The sequence below is a fragment of the Papio anubis genome, chromosome 4 (assembly GCF_008728515.1).
Source record: "Papio anubis isolate 15944 chromosome 4, Panubis1.0, whole genome shotgun sequence".
Taxonomy (NCBI): Eukaryota; Metazoa; Chordata; class Mammalia; order Primates; family Cercopithecidae; genus Papio; species Papio anubis.
In genome coordinates this window covers 125,906,702-125,923,830 of record NC_044979.1, presented here as the reverse complement: position 1 = coordinate 125,923,830, position 17,129 = coordinate 125,906,702, and the positions used below count along the sequence as shown (strand labels likewise).

The window sequence follows — 17,129 nt, the reverse complement described above, 5'->3', positions numbered from 1 at the left end:
TGCAATGGTATGACGCACAAAAGCAATCTTAAGGGGAATGTAAACTGCCCAAAAAGTTCAAAAAAGTAGTGAGGGGGTCTGTGGAACGGACGGGACCCTTAAACGTGGTTTTCCTTAATTCGCTGGGCGGCCCTGAAGGTGGTGTGGTGAGTCCTCCGCATCGCTCTGTAAGTTTCCCCCTGCTGAACTGTAGGGTGAGGGGTGGGTGGTGGAGCAGCCTGCGCATGTGCGTAGAGCTTGACCGCTGCAGTGAAGGAGGGCGCATGCGCAGTGGGGCCGTGCGTGTGCGCGGCGCGGCGCAGCGCACCAGTCCTGATTCCGGCATGGGTTGGTTGGTACCCCTCCTGTCCCTGCTGTTGCTCCTGGTCGGCGCATGGCTCAAGCTAGGTCAGTGAACCGGCTGTCCATCCCGGGGGCGCTGGAAAGGAGATGGGGTGCTCCGCCCTGGCGGGAGAGAGCCCGAGGCCCCTCTGCTCGCCTTCGGGATGCGGCTGCAGCGGTCGGCTGGGGAGGTCGCTCTTGGCGCCCGTGGCGTCTCACTGCCTTGTACTTTCAACTTCGTGCGCTGGAATCTTTCAAACCTAAAAAAGGGAAAGAGAGGCCAGGCCCGGTGGCTCAAGCCTGTAATCCCAGCACTTTGGAAGGCCGAGGCGGGCACATCACGAGGTCAGGCAGTTCAAGAGCAGCCTGGGCAATATGATGAAACCCTGTCTCTACTAAAAATACAAAAAATTAGCCAGGCGTGGTGGCAGGGGCCTATAGTCCCAGCTACTCAGGAGGCTGAAGCAGGAGAATCGCTTGAACCCGAGAGGCGGAGGTTGCAGTGATCCGAGATCGAGATCGGGCCACTGCGCTCCGACCGGGGCGACAGAGCAAGGCTCCGCCTCAAAAAAAAGAAAAACTGAAAATGGATGAAATCAGTGTGAATGTGTCAGAATAAGAGAGCCAAAGATAGGATCTTGAGGAACATCAAATGACGAGGACTCTGCCTTGAAAGAAGTTGTAGTGCTTAGACACTTTCTTGGAAAGACACTGTGAAGTGGTGCATCAAGCTGAAGAAATGTGGCCTATTGGAAACAGCACCGTAGAGAGACATGAATCTAGTCCTGTTTCCTGCTAACTAGCTCTTTAAGTCATATTTCTTTTTCGGGTCTTGGTTTGCTCCTGTGGAATAAGGAGGTTGAAGCAAAGACCCTTTTTTGTTTATTATTTATTTTGAGACAGAGTCTTGCTGTTACCCCCAGGCTGGAGTGCAGTGGCGCGATGTTGGCTCACTGCAACCTCTGCCCCCAGGTTCTAGTTATTCTCCTGCCTCAGCCTCCGGAGTAGTTGGGATTATAGGTGGACACCATCACACCTAGCTAATTTTTGGTTTGTTTGTTTGAGACGGAATCTCACTGTTGTCACCTAGGCTGGAGTGCAGTGGTGTGATCTCAGCTCACTGCAACCTCCGCCTCCCGGGTTCAAGCGATTCTCCTGCTTCAGCCTCCTGAGAGCTGGGATTACAGGCACCTGACACCACGCCCGGTTAATTTTTGTATTTTTGATAGAGACGGGTTTTCGCCATGTTGGCCAGGCTGGTCTCGAACTCCTGACCTCAGGTAATCTCCCCGCCTGGGCCTCCCAGCATGGGATTCCAGGCGTGAGCCACTGCACCTGGCCCGTCCTTTTTAATTCCATGATTTTCTGAGGCATTCATACAAGTCTAAAGGTGCTCATTCAACTATTTGGCAATAATTGTGCACTTATAGCAGGAGCCAGGGATATACTGTCAAACATGTATGTATTATATGCTGCTCTTCTGGCGCATATAATGGTTAGAATCACTAATAACTGATAAGAGTTCAGTAAGTGGAGAGGAAGAGGCAGAGAAACAGCATGAGCAGAAGAATGGAAAGAAAGTGCTAGGTGTATTTTAGGGTAGAGTGTCTAAATTCGCCTAGCTGGGACAAGGGCTTGTGTAGAGGAAGAAAGAGGTACGTGCAAATCTACCATGTGGTCAACGTTTCACCCATGCTATTTTATTGTTACTATTATCTTTTTATTTTTTATTTTTTGAGACAGGGTCTCACTGTGTCACCCAGGCTGGAGTGCAGTGACACAATGATAGCTCACTATGACCTTGAACTTCTGGGCTCAAGTAATTCTCCTGCCTTAGCCTCTGCACCCTGTCTCTGAGCCATTGTTCCTGGTTCCATGTTATTTTAATTGACACAGCTACTACCTAAGAGATAGTGAGATATTATCCCTGTTTTTCATACTTATTATTTTTTCTTTTTTTTTTTTTTTTTTTGAGACGGAGTCTGGCTCTGTTGCCCGGGCTGGAGCGCAGTGGCCGGATCTCAGCTCACTGCAAGCTCCGCCCCCCGGGTTTACGCCATTCTCTTGCCTCAGCCTCCCGAGTAGCTGGGACTACAGGCGCCCGCCGCCTCGCCCGGCTAGTTTTTTGTATTTTTTAGTAGAGACGGGGTTTCACCGTGTTCGCCAGGATGGTCTCGATCTCCTGACCTCGTGATCCGCCCGTCTCGGCCTCCCAAAGTGCTGGGATTACAGGCTTGAGCCACCGCGCCCGGCTATTTTTTCTTTTATTAACAAGCTATGGTTGTTCATAGATATCCCCATTTTTCAGATGAAGAAATTGAATCTCAGCTGGGCGTGTTGGCTCACACCTATAATCCCAGCACTTTGGGAGGCTGAGGTAGAAGGATCATTTGAGCTCAGGAGTTTGAGACCAGCCTGGGTGACACAACAAAACCCAATCTCTACAAAAAATACAAAAATTAGCCAGGTATGGTAGTGCACACTTGTGGTCCCAGCTACTCAGGAGGCTGAGGCGGGAGGATTGCTTGATCCGGCGGGGGCAGAGGTTTCAGTGAACCCAGATTGCACCACTGCATTCCGGTCTGGGTGACAGAGCGAAATCCTGTCACAAAAAGAAAAAAAAGAAAGAAATTGAATATCAGATTAAGTAATTTGCCTAAGGTTTCCCAGCAAATCAAGTGGCAGAACAAGAATGTGAAGCCAAACAAAGCGCAAAAGGAATTTTTTTTTTTTTTTTTTTTTTTTTGAGACGGAGTCTCACTCTGTCGCCCAGGCTGGAGTGCAGTGGTGTGATCTTGGCTCACTGCAAGCTCCGCCTCCCAGGTTCACGCCATTTTCCTGCCTCAGCCGCCTGAGTAGCTGGGACTACCGGCGCTTGCCACCACATCCGGCTAATTTTTTTTTTTTTTTTTAAATTTTTAGTAGAGAAGGGGTTTCACCGTGTTAGCCAGGATGGTCTTGATCTCCTGACCTTGTGATCCACCCGCCTGGGCCTCCAAAAGTGCTGGGATTACAGGGCGTAAGCCACCGTACCCAGCCCAAAAGGAATTTAAAGCCAGATTTTTAAGCCTCCACATTTTTTGTTGTGTTTTATTATACCATCATGAGTATTGCATACGATCCAAATATTACCACTTGTTTTATATATATGCATGTATTACTGATAACTCTCTTTTTTCTTTGCAGGAAATGGACAGGCTACTAGCATGGTCCAACTGCCAGGTGGGAGATTCCTGATGGGAACAAATTCTCCAGACAGCAGAGATGGTGAAGGCCCTGTGCGGGAGGCAACAGTGAAACCCTTTGCCATTGACATATTTCCTGTCACCAACAAAGATTTCAGGTACATCAGGTGTTCTTCCAGGAGGAATGAAGGCCCTCTCTAATCTCATTATTTTTTCTTTCTTTTTTTTTGAGACTTACTCACTCTGTCACTCAGGCGCTGGAGTGCAATGGCGCGATCTCGCTCACTGCAACCTCCGCCTCCTGGGTTCAAGCAATTCTCCTACCTCCTCTCCAGACAGCAAAGATGGTGAAGGCCCTGTGCAGGAGGCGACAGTGAAACCCTTTACCCTTGACATATTTCCTGTCACCAACAAAGATTTCAGGTACATGAGGTGTTCTTCCAGGAGGAATGAAGGCCCTCTCTAATCTCATTATTTTTTCTTTCTTTCTTTCTTTTTTTTTTTTTGGAGACTTACTCACTCTGTCTCGCAGGCACTGGAGTGCAATGGCGTGATGTCTCTCACTGCAACCTCCGCCTCCTGGGTTCAAGCAATTCTGCCTCCTGCCTCTGCCTCCGCAATTCCCAAGTAGCTGGAATTACAGGTGTTCACCACCACACCCAGCTAATTTTTTTTTTGTATTTTTTTAGTAGAGATGGGGTTTCACTATGTTGGCCAGGCTGGTCTTGAGCTCCTGACCTCAACTGATCTCCCCACCTCAGCCTTCCAGAGTGCTGGGATTACAGGTATGAGCCACTGCACCTGGCCTCATTCTTAATATCTAAAGGAATACTAACTTGTTCACTGTCACATGTCATCTTTGCAGTGTACTATGGGATAAGTGTTATATACGTTATTCAGATGAAAAACCTGAAATCCAAAGAGGTTTGACTGACTCAGTTAGTAGATGAGCTTGGCCTGGAACTCAAATCCCTGGGCTCTTGAGCCAGTGCATTTTCCATTACACTGGACATAGCACTGAGAAATATAAGCAAATGCCAGTCACTCAACAGAACCCTCTTCTACATGGGGAAAGGGATTGGGAGAAGGGACATCATAGTAGAGAGTCCTTTAAATTCCCCTTATAGGCTAGGTGTGGTGGCTCACACCTGCAATGTGAGCACTTTGGGAGGCCAAGGTGGGAGGATTGCTTGAGCTCAGGAGTTTGAGACCAGCCTGGCAACATAGGGAGACCTCTATCTCTGCTAAAATAAATGAATAAGTAAAAATAAGTAAATAAGTATATAAATTTGTACATATTGTTATATATATAAATGTATATATATATAACAATCCATCTTACCCTGACAATCTGCCTGCTGAAACTTACTAAACCATACCAAAGTATATGAAAATTCATTTTATTATTATTGTTATCATTATTATTTTTTTGAGACAGGGTCTGGCTCTGTCACTCAGGCTGAAGTTCAGTGGTATGATCTCAGCTCACTGCAGCCTCTGCATCCCGGGCTCAAACCATCCTCCCATCTCAGCCTCCTGAGTAGCTGGGACTACAGGTGCGCCCTACCACACCCAGCTTATTTTGTTTTGTGTTTTTGGTAGAGACAGGGTTTTGCCCTGTTGCCCAGGCTGGTCTCGAACTCCCGGGCTCAAGTGATCCTTCTGCCTTGGCCTCCCAAAGTGCTGGGATTATAGGTGTGACCCACCATGCCTGGCCTTGAAAATCCATTTTATTTTATTTTATTTATTTATTTAGAGACGAGTTTTGCTCTTGTTGCCCTGGCTGGAGTGCAATGGTGCAATCTCAGCTCACCGCAACCTCCGCCTCCTGGTTTCAAGTGATTCTCCTGCCTCAGCCTCCTAAGTAGCTGGGATTACAGGCATGCACCACCACACCCAACTAATTTTTGTATTTTTAGTAGAGACAGGGTTTCTCCATGTTGGTCAGGCTGGTCTCGAACTCCTGACCTCAGGTGATCCGTCTGCCTTGGCCTCGTGAAGTGTTGGGATTACAGCTGTGAGCCACCACGTCCAGTCGAAAATCCATTTTAAAAGCCCAATTTTTCACTTCTATTTGGTTCAGTGTTTTTCATCTGTTAAATGGAGATAATAACAATAAAACCTGTTACCTACCTCTGATGACTGTTGTGAGATTAGATATGTGATGAAGGGCTGGATGCAGTGGCTCACGCCTGTAATCCCAACAATTTGGGAGGCTGGCGTGGGAGGATCACTTGAGCCCAGGAGTTTGAGACCATCCTGGGCAACACAGACCCCATATCTACTAAAAATTTTAAAAAGGCTGGGCGCGGTGGCTCAAGCCTGTAATCTCAGCACTTTGGGAGGCCAAGACGGGCAGATCACAAGGTCAGGAGATCGAGACCATCCTGGCTAACACGGTGAAACTCTGTCTCTACTAAAAAATACAAAAAACTAGCCGGGCGAGGTGGCAGACGCCTGTAGTCCCAGCTACTCAGGAGGCTGAGGCAGAATGGTGTAAACGCGGGAGGCGGAGCTTGCAGTGAGCTGAGATCCAGCCACTGCACTCCAGCCTGGGCGACAGAGCGAGACTCTGTCTTAAAAAAAAAAAAAAAATTAGCCCCTCATGGTAGCATGCACTTGTAGTCCCAGCTAGTAGGGAGGTTGAGGCAGGAGGATCACTTGAGTGTGGAAGGTTGAGGCTGTAGTGAGCCATGATTGCACCACTGCACTCCAACCTGGGCAACATCCTTTCTCAAAAAGGAAAAAAAAAAAAAGATAGGTGCTGGAGACCTTTCAGAAAAGAGACGAATTCCCCACCCTTAAATCTCCTGCTCAGTGGCTTTATTCATGATCTCTAAAAACAGGAGATAACTCACATGATCTTCAGCTGGTAAGTGTATAAACAATATATGGTATGTCCATACAGTAAGAGACTACTCATTGATAAAAAGGGACAGACTACTAATGGCAACAACATGGATGAATCTCAGAAGCATTTGCTAAGTGAAGGAAACCACAGCCAGACCCAGAAGACTACATACTATATGATTCAAGTTATATGGTATTCTGGGAAAGGCAAAACTATAGGGACAAAAAAACCTGGTCTGTGGTTGGTGAGTTGCAGAAAAATTTTTTTAGAGGTGACCAATGGAACTATTCTGTATCTTGATTATTGTAGTGACTATATGCTTTGTCAAACTCACAGAACTGCTGGGCGCAGTGGCTCATGCCTGTAATCCCAACACTTTGGGAGCCCGAGGTGGGTGGATCACTTGAGCTCAGAATTTTTAGACCAGCCTGGGCAACATAGTGAGACCCCATCTCTATAAAATTAGCCAGGCATGGTGGCATGCACCTGTAGTCACAGCTACTTGAGAGGCTGAGGAGGGAAAATTGCTTGAGCCCAGGAGGTCAAGGCTGCAGTGAGCTGTGATTGTGCCACTGCACTCCAGTCTGGGTGACAGAGTAAGACCCAGTCCAAAATATAAATAATTAAAATAAATCAGGAGGCTGAGGCACAAGAATCGCTTGAACCCAGGAGGTCGATGCTATAGTGAGCCATGGTTGCATCACTGCCCTCCAGCCTGGGTGACAGTGAGACCTGGTCTCAAAAATATAAATGATCAGCCGGGCACGGTGGCTCATCCCTGTAATCCCAGCACTTTGGGAGGCTGAGGCGGGTGGATCACAATGTCAGGAGTTCAAGACCAACCTGACCAACATGGTGAAACCCTGTCACTACTAAAAATACAAAAATTAGCAGGGTGTAGTGGCACGCACCTGTAATCTCAGCTACTCAGGAGGCTGAGGCAGGAGTATCGCTTGAACCCAGGAGGCAGAGGTTGCAGTGAGCTGAGATCACCCCACTGCACTCAAGCCTGGGCCACAGAGTGAGACTCTGTCTAAACAAAAATAAATAAATAAATAAATAAATGATTAAAATAAATAAAAGTTAATTTGGGCATGGTGGCTTACACCTGTAATCCCAGCACTTTGGGAGACCGAGGCAGGCAGATCACGAGGTCAGGAGTTCGAGACCAGCCTGGCTAACATGGTGAAACCCCGCCTCTACTAAAAATACAAAAATTAGCTGGGCATGGTGGTGTGCACCTGTAATCCCAGCTACTGGGGAAGCTGAGGCAAGAAAATCACTTAAACCCAGGAGGTGGAGATTGCAGTGAGCCGAGATTGCGCTACTGCACTCCAGCCTGGGCAACAGAGCAAGAGTCTGTCTCAAAAAAAAAAAAAAAAAAAAAAAAAAAATTGGCCAGGTGTTGTGCCTCACGCCTGTAACCCCAACACTTTGGGAGGCCGAGGTGGCAGGATCACCTGAGGTTAGGAGTTCGAGACCAGCCTGGCTAACATTGCAAAACCCTATCTTTACAAAAATTACAAAAATTAGCTGGGCATGGTGGTATGCATCTGTAATCCCAGCTACTTGAGAGACTGAGGCTGGAGAATCACTTGAACCCGGGAGGTGGAGGTTGCAGTGAGCTGAGATTGTGCCACTGCACTCCAGCCTGGGCAACAGAGTGAGACTTTGTCTCAAAAAAAAAAAAAAAAAATAGGCCGGGTGTGGTGGCTCACGCCTGTAATCCCAGCCCTTTGGGAGGCCGAGGCAGGTGGATCACTAGGTCAGGAGTTCGAGACCAGCCTGGCCAACATGGTGAAACCCTGTCACTACTAAAAATACAAAAATTGGCCGGGCGCAGTGGCTCAAGCCTGTAATCCCAGCACTTTGGGAGGCCGAGACGGGCGGATCACGAGGTCAGGAGACTGAGACCATCCTGGCTAACACGGTGAAACCCCGTCTCTACTAAAAAAATACAAAAAACTAGCCGGGCGCGGTGGCGGGCGCCTGTAGTCCCAGCTACTCGGGAGGCTGAGGCAGGAGAATGGCGTGAACCCGGGAGGCGGAGCTTGCAGTGAGCTGAGATCCGGCCACTGCACTCCAGCCTGGGCGGCAGAGCGAGACTCCGTCTCAAAAAAAAAAAAAAAATACAAAAATTACCTTGGCGTGGTGGCAGGCACCTATAATCTCAGCTACTAGGGAGGCTGAGGCAGGAGGATCGTTTGAACCCAGGAGGTGGAGGTTGCAGTGAGCCGAGATCATGCCATTGCACTCCAGCCTGGGCAACAGAGTGAGACTCCATCTCTAAATAAATAAATAAACAACTAAACAAACAAATAAATAAATAAATAATAAATTAACCTCACAGGACTAAACACTGAAGAGAGTGAATTTTACTGTATGTGAATTTGTTGCATTCTAATTTAAAAGAAAATCGCCCAGGCTTCAGGTTAATTCTTTGGCGATCATGAACACTCTGTGGTGTGTAACTTACAGGACAGGGATATCTGAGGTTTCCTGGAGCAGGAGAAGATAGGGCGGGCACAGAACCTCACCAGCTGAACCAGCTGAACTATGTCTTTGCAGGGATTTTGTCAGGGAGAAAAAGTATCGGACAGAGGCTGAGATGTTTGGATGGAGCTTTGTCTTTGAGGACTTTGTCTCCGATGAGCTGAGAAACAAAGCCACCCAGCCAATGAAGGTGAGAGAACCTGGTCTTGCGGCTGAGGGGATAGGAGTGGGACCTGGACAGGGAATCCTGTGGGACATGGGTTACCTGGGACACAGTGGAGAATCAGACCTGAGAGCTGGAGGCAGAAAGGAAGCAAGAGAAACCCACCATGGAGCGTCAGATCAATACACACTCCCAGGAAGTTAACCCTGAACCGAAGTTAGCTCTTGCCTAAAGGTCCAAGTCAGGATAGGGTTCAAGGAACTTGCATCAGGAGATCACCTTGGTGGGCTGGGTGTGGTGGCTCATGCCTGTAATCCCAGCACTTTGGGAGGCTGAGGTGGGTGGATCACCTGAGGTCAGGAGTTCAAGACCAGCCTGGCCAACATGGCGAAACCCCGTCTCTACTAAAAATACAAAAATTAGACAGGCGTGGTGGCAGGCACCTGTAATCCCAGCTACTCAGGAGGCTGAGGCATGAGAATCGCTTGAACCCGGGAGGCAGAGGTTGCAGTGAGCCGAGATGGCGCCACTGCACTCCAGCCTGGGTGACAGAGTGAGACTCTGTCTCCAAAAAAAAAAAAAAAGAAAATCCCCTTGGCAAGCCAACCTCTAATAAGGGTGGTGAGATTGGACTCTATAAAGATTCCAGTCTCAGCTGGGCACAGCAGCTCACGCCTGTAACCCCAGCACTTTGGGAGGCCGAGGTGGGACAATTGCTTGAGCCCGAGAATTCAAGACCAGCCTGGGCAACATAGATCCCATATCTACAGGAAAAAAAAAAAGAAAGAAAGAAAGAAAGAAAATTAGCTGGGCATGATGATGTACACCTGTAGTCCCAGCTACTCAGGAGGTTGAGGGGGGAGGATCACCTGAGCCTAGGAGGTTGAGACTGCAGTGAGCGGTGATGGTGCCACTGCACTCTAGCCTGAGTGACAGAGCAATATCTTGTCTCAAAAAAATAAATAAATAAAATTTCAGCCACAACCTCACTTAGACTACCTGAGTCTCAGCCTGACGTCTCTGTTCTGCGTCCTGTGGCTCAGTCGGGGAGGCACCTTTGCTGGGCCAGAGCATCTTGCAGTCAGTCTCCTTTTTTGCAGCCTGTACTCTGGTGGCTTCCAGTGGAAAAGGCATTTTGGAGGCAGGTAAGGGCTGATTCCACTACCTCATTTTCTACCCCTGCTTGACTCTTTTATTCTCCAGGCCCAGCCTCCTCTCTACCCCTCGTACATCCAGGAACACTGAGTTTCAAAGGAGGACAGGGGAATTTCAGGGAAATCGCTCAGCAGGCCTCCTTTTCCCGTTACCCATCCATTTCTCCCTTTTCAGCCTCCTGTAATCTTTTTTCTGACTCCCACCACTCCTCACTCACCTGGCTGTCTTCCAGCTCTCTTCCTCCATCTAGTGGTAAAAGCTAAACGCAAGTGCCCTAAACCTAGCCTGCCTCCGACTTAATGCGCTCCCGGAAGCCTGTCTCACTTCATCCTGGCTGTCAGCCTGCAGGTCCTGGCTCTGGCATCCGAGAGAGACTGGAGCACCCAGTGTTACACGTGAGCTGGAATGACGCCCGTGCCTACTGTGCTTGGCGGGGAAAACGGCTGCCCACGGAGGAAGAGTGGGAGTTTGCTGCCCGAGGGGGCTTGAAGGGTATCCAGATGATGAGGCGATTTTCTTTCATTCTTCTCCCCATCCTGCCCTGCATGAGGGGCTTTAAAGAGTGGGAAGGGGCCAGGCGCGGTGGCTCAAGCCTGTAATCCCAGCACTTTGGGAGGCCGAGACGGGCGGATCACGAGGTCAGGAGATCGAGACCATCCTGGCTAACACGGTGAAACCCCGTCTCTACTAAAAAATACAAAAAACTAGCCGGGCGAGGTGGCGGGCGCCTGTAGTCCCAGCTACTCGGGAGGCTGAGGCAGGAGAATGGCGGTAAAACCCAGGAGGCGGAGCTTGCAGTGAGCTGAGATCCGGCCACTGCACTACAGCCTGGGCGACAGAGCGAGACTCCGTCTCCAAAAAAAAAAAAAAAAAAAAAAGAGTGGGAAGGGGCCGGGCGCGGTGGCTCATGCCTGTAATCCCAGCACTTTGGGAGGCTGGGGCAGGAGGATAGCTTGAGGCCAGCAGTGAAAGACCAGCCAGGGCAACATAAGGAGACCTCGTCTCTCCAAAAAATACAAAAATGAACTGGGCCTGGTGGCATGTGCCTCTAGTCCCAGCTACTCGGGAGGCTGAGGTGGGAGGATCCTTTGAGCCTAGGAGTTCAAAGCTGCAGCGAGCTATGATCACACCACCGCTCTCTGGCCTGAGTGGCAGAACAAGACCCTGTCTCAAGAAAAAAAGCAGGGGTTGGGGCAGGAAGGGTCTGTGTTCCCTAGAGCAGTGCTTCTTAAACTATCTGTGGTAGAGGACCAGGGTTTTTTTTATTATTTTTTCTAGTCCATCTCAGACTGATATATTTATGAAATACCATGAAAATTAGTAACTGGAGAAATTGAAAGAACAGACATAAAATATTTTGTTGGAAATTCCACAGACATATTACATTTCAATAAATATAACCAGAGCAACATGGCATAAGGAAAAAGAAGAATTACCAAGACTACACACTTCTGTCTCTGGGGTACAGGGGTTAATGTTAAGAATCACTGTTTGCTCCTAACTCGGTCATTTGTCATTCCGCAATCCTAATTACACAGAAAGTTAGGAGAGCAAAAAGCAACTCCCCACATTAAACCCCTCTACACAGTCTTTCAGTGAACACCAGGTACATCAACGATCAAAGTTTTTTTGTTGTTGTTTGTTTGTTTGTTTTGAGACGGATTCTGTTGCTCAAGGCTGGAGTACAGTGGCACGATCTCGGCTTACTGCAACCTCTGCCTCCCAGGTTCAAGCGATTCTCCTGCCTCAGCCTCCTGAGTAGCTGGGATTACAGGCACCTGCCACCATGCCTGGCTAATTTTTGTATTTTTAGTAGAGACGGGGGTTTCACTGTGTTGGCCAGACTGGTCTTGAACTCCTGACCTCGTGATCCACCTGCCTCGGTCTCCCAAAGTGCTGTGATTACAAGTATGAGCCACCACGTGTGGCCAATGATCAAAGTTTTTAATATGACTTGTGAAGTTGCCTCTGGCTCGTTCGTTTATGCAATCTAAGTCCAATTTTCAAGTTTCTCAATTTCTGTACTTTTCTCAACATGAACTGATAAGAGATGCTTTAAAAACTGGCTCAGATCCCAGAGCCCTGGAGCACATGAGGAGGCCAGGGCCTCTAATGCAGTTCAGAGAGTGGCATGGGAAATAAAAGCAGGTCATCTCACTCTCTTTTTTTCTCATCTCCCTCTAACTTCCTTTTGGTTCCCTCACTCTTTCTGTGTTTTTGTTTTCCTTCCCTAATTCTTCACCTCCCCCTCCTCTGCTGCCTCTTTGCTCTCCTGGCAGGTCAAGTTTACCCATGGGGAAACCGGTTCCAGCCAAACCGCACCAACCTATGGCAGGTAAGACCTACATTCCTCCTTTCACCAAGCATCCACAGAGACCTGCTAGAGGCTAGGTACTGTGTTGTTAGGCCGCGGCATCCAGAGGGCTTGGGTTCTAATGCAACTGATGACTCATAAGCTGGTAAAGCAAAAGACAATGGGTCATAAGTACTTTTTTTTTTTTTTTTTTTTGAGACAGAGTCTCTGTCACCCACGCTGGAGTGCAGTGGTGTGAACTCGGCTCACTGCAACCTCCGCCTCCCAGTTTCAAGCGATTCTCCTGCCCCAGTCTCCCAAGTAGTTGGGATTACAGGTCCCTGCCACCATGCCTAGCTAATTTTTTTGTATTTTTAGTAGAGATCAGGTTTTGCCATGTTGGCCAGGCTGGTCTCAAACTCCTGACCTCAGGTGATCCACCCGCCTCAGCCTCCTAAAGTGCTGGGATTACAGGCATAAGCCACCATGCCCAGCCAGCATAAGTACTTTCTATTAAAGATTTGTAGGGCTGGGTGCAGTGGCTCATGCCTGTAATCCCAGCACTTTGGGAGGCCGAGGGGGTTGGATCACCTGAGGTCAGGAGTTCAAGACCAGTCTGGCCAATATGGTGAAACCCTGTCTCTACTAAAAATACAAAATTAACTGGGCGTGGTGGCGGGCACCTGTAATCCCACCTGCTTGGGACTTGGGCAGGAGAATCACTCGAACCCAGGAGGCGGAGGTTGTAGTGAGCTAAGGTCATGCTGCCACTGCACTCCAGCCTGGGCGACAGAATGAGACCCTGCCTCAAAAAAAAAAGTGACTAAATAATAAATAAAACTAAAATAAGCAAATAAAAAAGCACTGTCCTGAGAAGGCCTGCAGGAGCAGGCTACAGTGCTCAGGCACGGGGCGTGGGGACAGGCTGCGGAGGAGCGTGGGAGAAGCTGTCTTCTCGAGGCTCCATGGCATGTGGGGTTCCAGGCAGAGGGCAGGATGTTGCTGAGAGTGGAGAAGTCAGGTGTGGGCTGGGCTTGACCTAGAGCCCTTTGGGTACAGGGGAAACACTCTTCCTAATCCAGCAGGGGGGTCACCCTGGGGATGTGAGGTGATGGGTTTGGGAGCTCTGGATAGGAATCTTAGGTCACCGCCCCGTGCCCTTCCCCAGATGCGACAGCAAGACGACTTTGGTTTTCCTCTGGATAGGCATGAGGACCTGCCTTGGGACAGGTGGTAAATCTTTTACCCTCCCTTTCTCCCATCAGGGAAGGTTCCCCAAGGGGGACAAAGCTGAGGATGGCTTCCATGGAGTCTCCCCAGTGAATGCTTTCCCTGCCCAGAACAACTATGGTAAGAGCTCTCTTGGGCTTATGGCCATGCCCACGAACTGGCTGCTGGGACCATCGTGTCTAGAGAGGAGGCAGAGGGAAGCACCTCCCTTCCCCGAGTTGGCCCCAGGACCTCAGAGGGTAGGCGGGGTGGTCCGCGGGTCCCAGCCTGGCCTGACCCGCCGGTGGGGCTGCAGGGCTCTATGACCTCCTGGGCAACGTGTGGGAGTGGACAGCATCACCATACCAGGCCGCTGAGCAGGACATGCGTGTCCTCCGGGGGGCATCGTGGATCGACACAGCTGACGGCTCTGCCAATCACCGGGCCCGGGTCACCACCAGGTGAGGGGCTTTGTCCCAGGCAACGTGCGGCTTAGCTGGGGCTGAGGTCTGAATCCCGGTCCCGGAGTGCCCCAACCTTCATATCACCAACCATCTGTGTGCAGTGAGCTGGTCCCAGCACCTCCCTGAGCCTGTGCCCAGTTGTGGGTACAGAAAAGAAAGCCAGCAGCACTTGCTATGAAAAGCAAAGGGGCCCAGGACACCTTGTGACTCTCCTGCCAGCTCTTGGTACCCAGGGAGACTGTGTGTGGCATCTTAATTATGGGGTTTCTCCTCTTGTCCTTACCACTAGGTAGGCAAAGGGAGGGAAGTAGAATGACCACACCAGTAGGTCATTAGTGGTGGTCATAGACTTACTGACTCTTCAAACTGGTGGGCACATGAAAAATCTTTTTTTTTTTTTTTTTTTTTTTGGAGATGGAGTCTTGCTCTGTTGTCCAGGCTGGAGTGCAGTGGTGCAGTCTCAACTCACTGCAGCCTCAAACTGCCAGGCTCTAGCGATTCTCCCACCTCAGCTCCTCAAGTATCTGGGACTACAGGCATGCACCACTATGCCCGGCTAATTTTTGTAGAGATGGGTTTTTGCCATGTTGCCTAGGTTTGTCTCATTTTCCTGGACTAAGCAATCAGCCCGCCTTGGCCTCCCAGAATGCTAGGATTACAGGCGTGAGCCACTGCACCTGGCCGCAATATTCTCATAGCTTGCGGACAGGTTTTCTCTACTGAGCTGTTCTCAACTGCCAACACAGAAGTTAGTCACTGTCTTTTCTGCCCTCCAGTGCTGTCTCTAGGGGCCACTGTCCCTCCCCCAACTCTTGCAAGGCCCCTTTTGTCCCAAAGCCCCTTCTTGTTCCCCTTCTCCCAGGACTGGCACAGGCTTCCTTCCAGACTATGCCCTCCCCAGCCCTCAAGCTCCCTGATCATGGCGAGCCCTGCGGGTGAGGCAGGGAAGATGGGTCAGCCCCCAGGCCTCTTTCTCAGGATGTGTCCTTCCTCTCTCCCCTCCTCTACTGGCAGGATGGGCAACACTCCAGATTCAGCCTCAGACAACCTCGGTTTCCGCTGTGCTGCAGACGCAGGCCGGCTGCCAGGGGAGCTGTAAGCAGCCGGGTGGTGACAAGGAGAAAAGCCCTCCAGGGTCACTGTCATTCCCTGGCCATGTTGCAAACAGCCCAATTCCAAGCTCGGGAGCTTCAGCCTCAGGAAAGAACTTCCCCTTCCCTGTCTCCCATCCCTCTGTGGCAGGCGCCTCTCACCAGGGCAGGTGAGGACTCAGCCTCCTGTGTTTTGGAGAAGGGGCCCAGCGTGTTAAAGGTGGCTGGGAGCCAGGTGTTTCTCTTACAGGCCAAGTATTATTGACACAGGGGCAAACAATTAGAACAGAGGGCTCTGAAAGGCCATTTGTTAAGCATTTTAAAATCTATTCTCTCTCTTTCTCCCTGGATGATTCAGGAAGCTGACATTGTTTCCTCAAGGCAGAATTTCCCTTGTTCTGTTTCCTCAGCCAATTGTTGTGGAAGGAGAATGCTTTCTTGGTGGCCTCATCTGTGGTTTTGTGTCCCTCTGAAGAAGGAAACTAGTTTCCACTGTGTAACAGGCAGACGTGTAACTATTTAAAGCACAGTTCAGTCCTAAAAGGGTCTGGGAGAACCAAATGATGTATTAGGTGAAGCGGTGCATTGTGGGAATCACAGAGCAAATAGTACTCCAGAAAGACAAATATCAGAAGCTTCCCATTCTTTTTTTTTTTTTTTTTTTTTGAGACAGGGTCTTGCTCTGTTGCCCAGGCTAGAGTGCAGTGGTGATCACTGCTCACTGTAGTGTTGAACTCCTGGGCCCAAGCAATTCTCCCACCTCAGCCTCCCGAGTAGCTGGGACTACTAAGTGTGCACCACCAGGCCTGGCTAAGTTTTTGAACTTTTGTAGTGATAGGATCTCACTATGTTGCCCAGGGTGGTCTCAAACTCCTGGCCTCAAGCGATCCTCTCACCTCGGCCTCCCAAAGTGCTGGGATTACAGGTGTGAGCCACCTCGCCTGGGCCTCCTTCTCCATATGCCTCCAAAAATATGTCCCTGGAGAGTATCCTGCTCCCACACTGTCACTGGATGTCATGGGGTCAATAAAATCTCCTGTGATTGTGTATCTCAGACATTTCTGTGTCTTTGATTCTCACCTTGGGACCCTAAGAGGGCCCAAGTGTCAGTAACTCTGGGCCTCCCCTAAAGAGAAACGGAGATGGTGGCTCATCCAGGAAGTGGAGGAGCAGGCGGCTCCTGGTTCTCAGGCCACCTGTGATCTCTGCCCACCCAGGGCCTGCCCCAGCCTGCAGGTATTGCTGTGTGGTGGGAACACCCGCTTCCCTTGTGCACAGCCTTTGAGAGGAGATCATGGCCTCAGCTCCAGGGGTTCCTGGCCAGGGCCAAGCACTCCTTCTGCAGAGGACTACACGCATCTCACCCCTTGGACTTATATTTCCGTGACTTCCCCTCCCCACCTGCCCCCCAGCCCTCCCTGACTGGCCAGCCCCTCAGTAGTCCTCCTCAGCCAGGGAGAGGAGCACAGCCTTGGGTGTGTTCTCGAAAAGGGCAGCCCGGTTCTGCTGCTGCCCCTTCTTCACCCAGTGGCCATAGATTCGGAAAGCGTAGGCGTCGATGAGCCGGCGCAGAGGCCGGAGGGCGTAGGGGTCTCGGATGACGATCTCCCGGGTCACCGGCTTCACTCGGCGGTACTGGTAGTAGATCCGCACTGAAGCCAGCACAGTGACAGCGATCACCTGCAGGGCCAGGTGGAGAAGCTGGGCTGCAGCTGCCCCCCTGCCAGGCCCTGCCCCTCCAGCACAGGAACGCTCTGGGCTCGTTTGCCACGAAGCCTTGGGTGGCTTCTGCGGGGCCCTCCTAGTGTCCTCCACTTCCCACCTGGCCAGCATCCATAGGGACAGAGCCAGTGGGCTGACACCTGCCATCTCTGAAGCCATCACAGGGCAGCTGGGAGGGGTGG

The 17,129-nt window shown here is 50.2% G+C and overlaps 2 protein-coding genes across 7 annotated transcripts in view; one reads left to right on the top strand and one right to left on the bottom strand.

Moving 5' to 3' along the window:
- Positions 1–6: 6 nt before the first annotated feature.
- SUMF2 (sulfatase modifying factor 2) lies at positions 7–16,279 on the top strand. 5 transcript variants are annotated; one of them, XM_031665432.1, is made up of 10 exons: positions 7–387; positions 3,508–3,664; positions 8,926–9,040; positions 10,114–10,158; positions 10,510–10,660; positions 12,448–12,503; positions 13,727–13,811; positions 13,987–14,130; positions 14,552–14,670; positions 15,149–16,274. In XM_031665432.1, the coding sequence occupies exons 1-10, from the start codon at positions 225–227 to the stop codon at positions 15,488–15,490; spliced, it is 1,377 nt and encodes a 458-aa protein (XP_031521292.1). In that variant the 5' UTR covers positions 7–224; the 3' UTR covers positions 15,491–16,274. The 5 variants fall into 5 exon arrangements, with proteins under 5 accessions (XP_031521292.1, XP_003895998.2, XP_031521293.1 ...); XM_003895949.4 differs by lacking the exon at positions 14,552–14,670 and having other exon boundaries at positions 13,987–14,131; positions 15,149–16,279; XM_031665433.1 differs by lacking the exon at positions 10,114–10,158.
- Positions 15,528–17,129, bottom strand: part of PHKG1 (phosphorylase kinase catalytic subunit gamma 1) — a 13,291-nt gene continuing 11,689 nt past the window's right edge. For both annotated transcript variants that reach the window (XM_003895945.5, XM_003895944.4), the window contains one exon: positions 15,528–16,905. In XM_003895945.5, the coding sequence (XP_003895994.1) occupies positions 16,660–16,905 (246 nt within the window). In that variant the 3' untranslated portion in view covers positions 15,528–16,659. The remainder of the gene's footprint in view (positions 16,906–17,129) is intronic.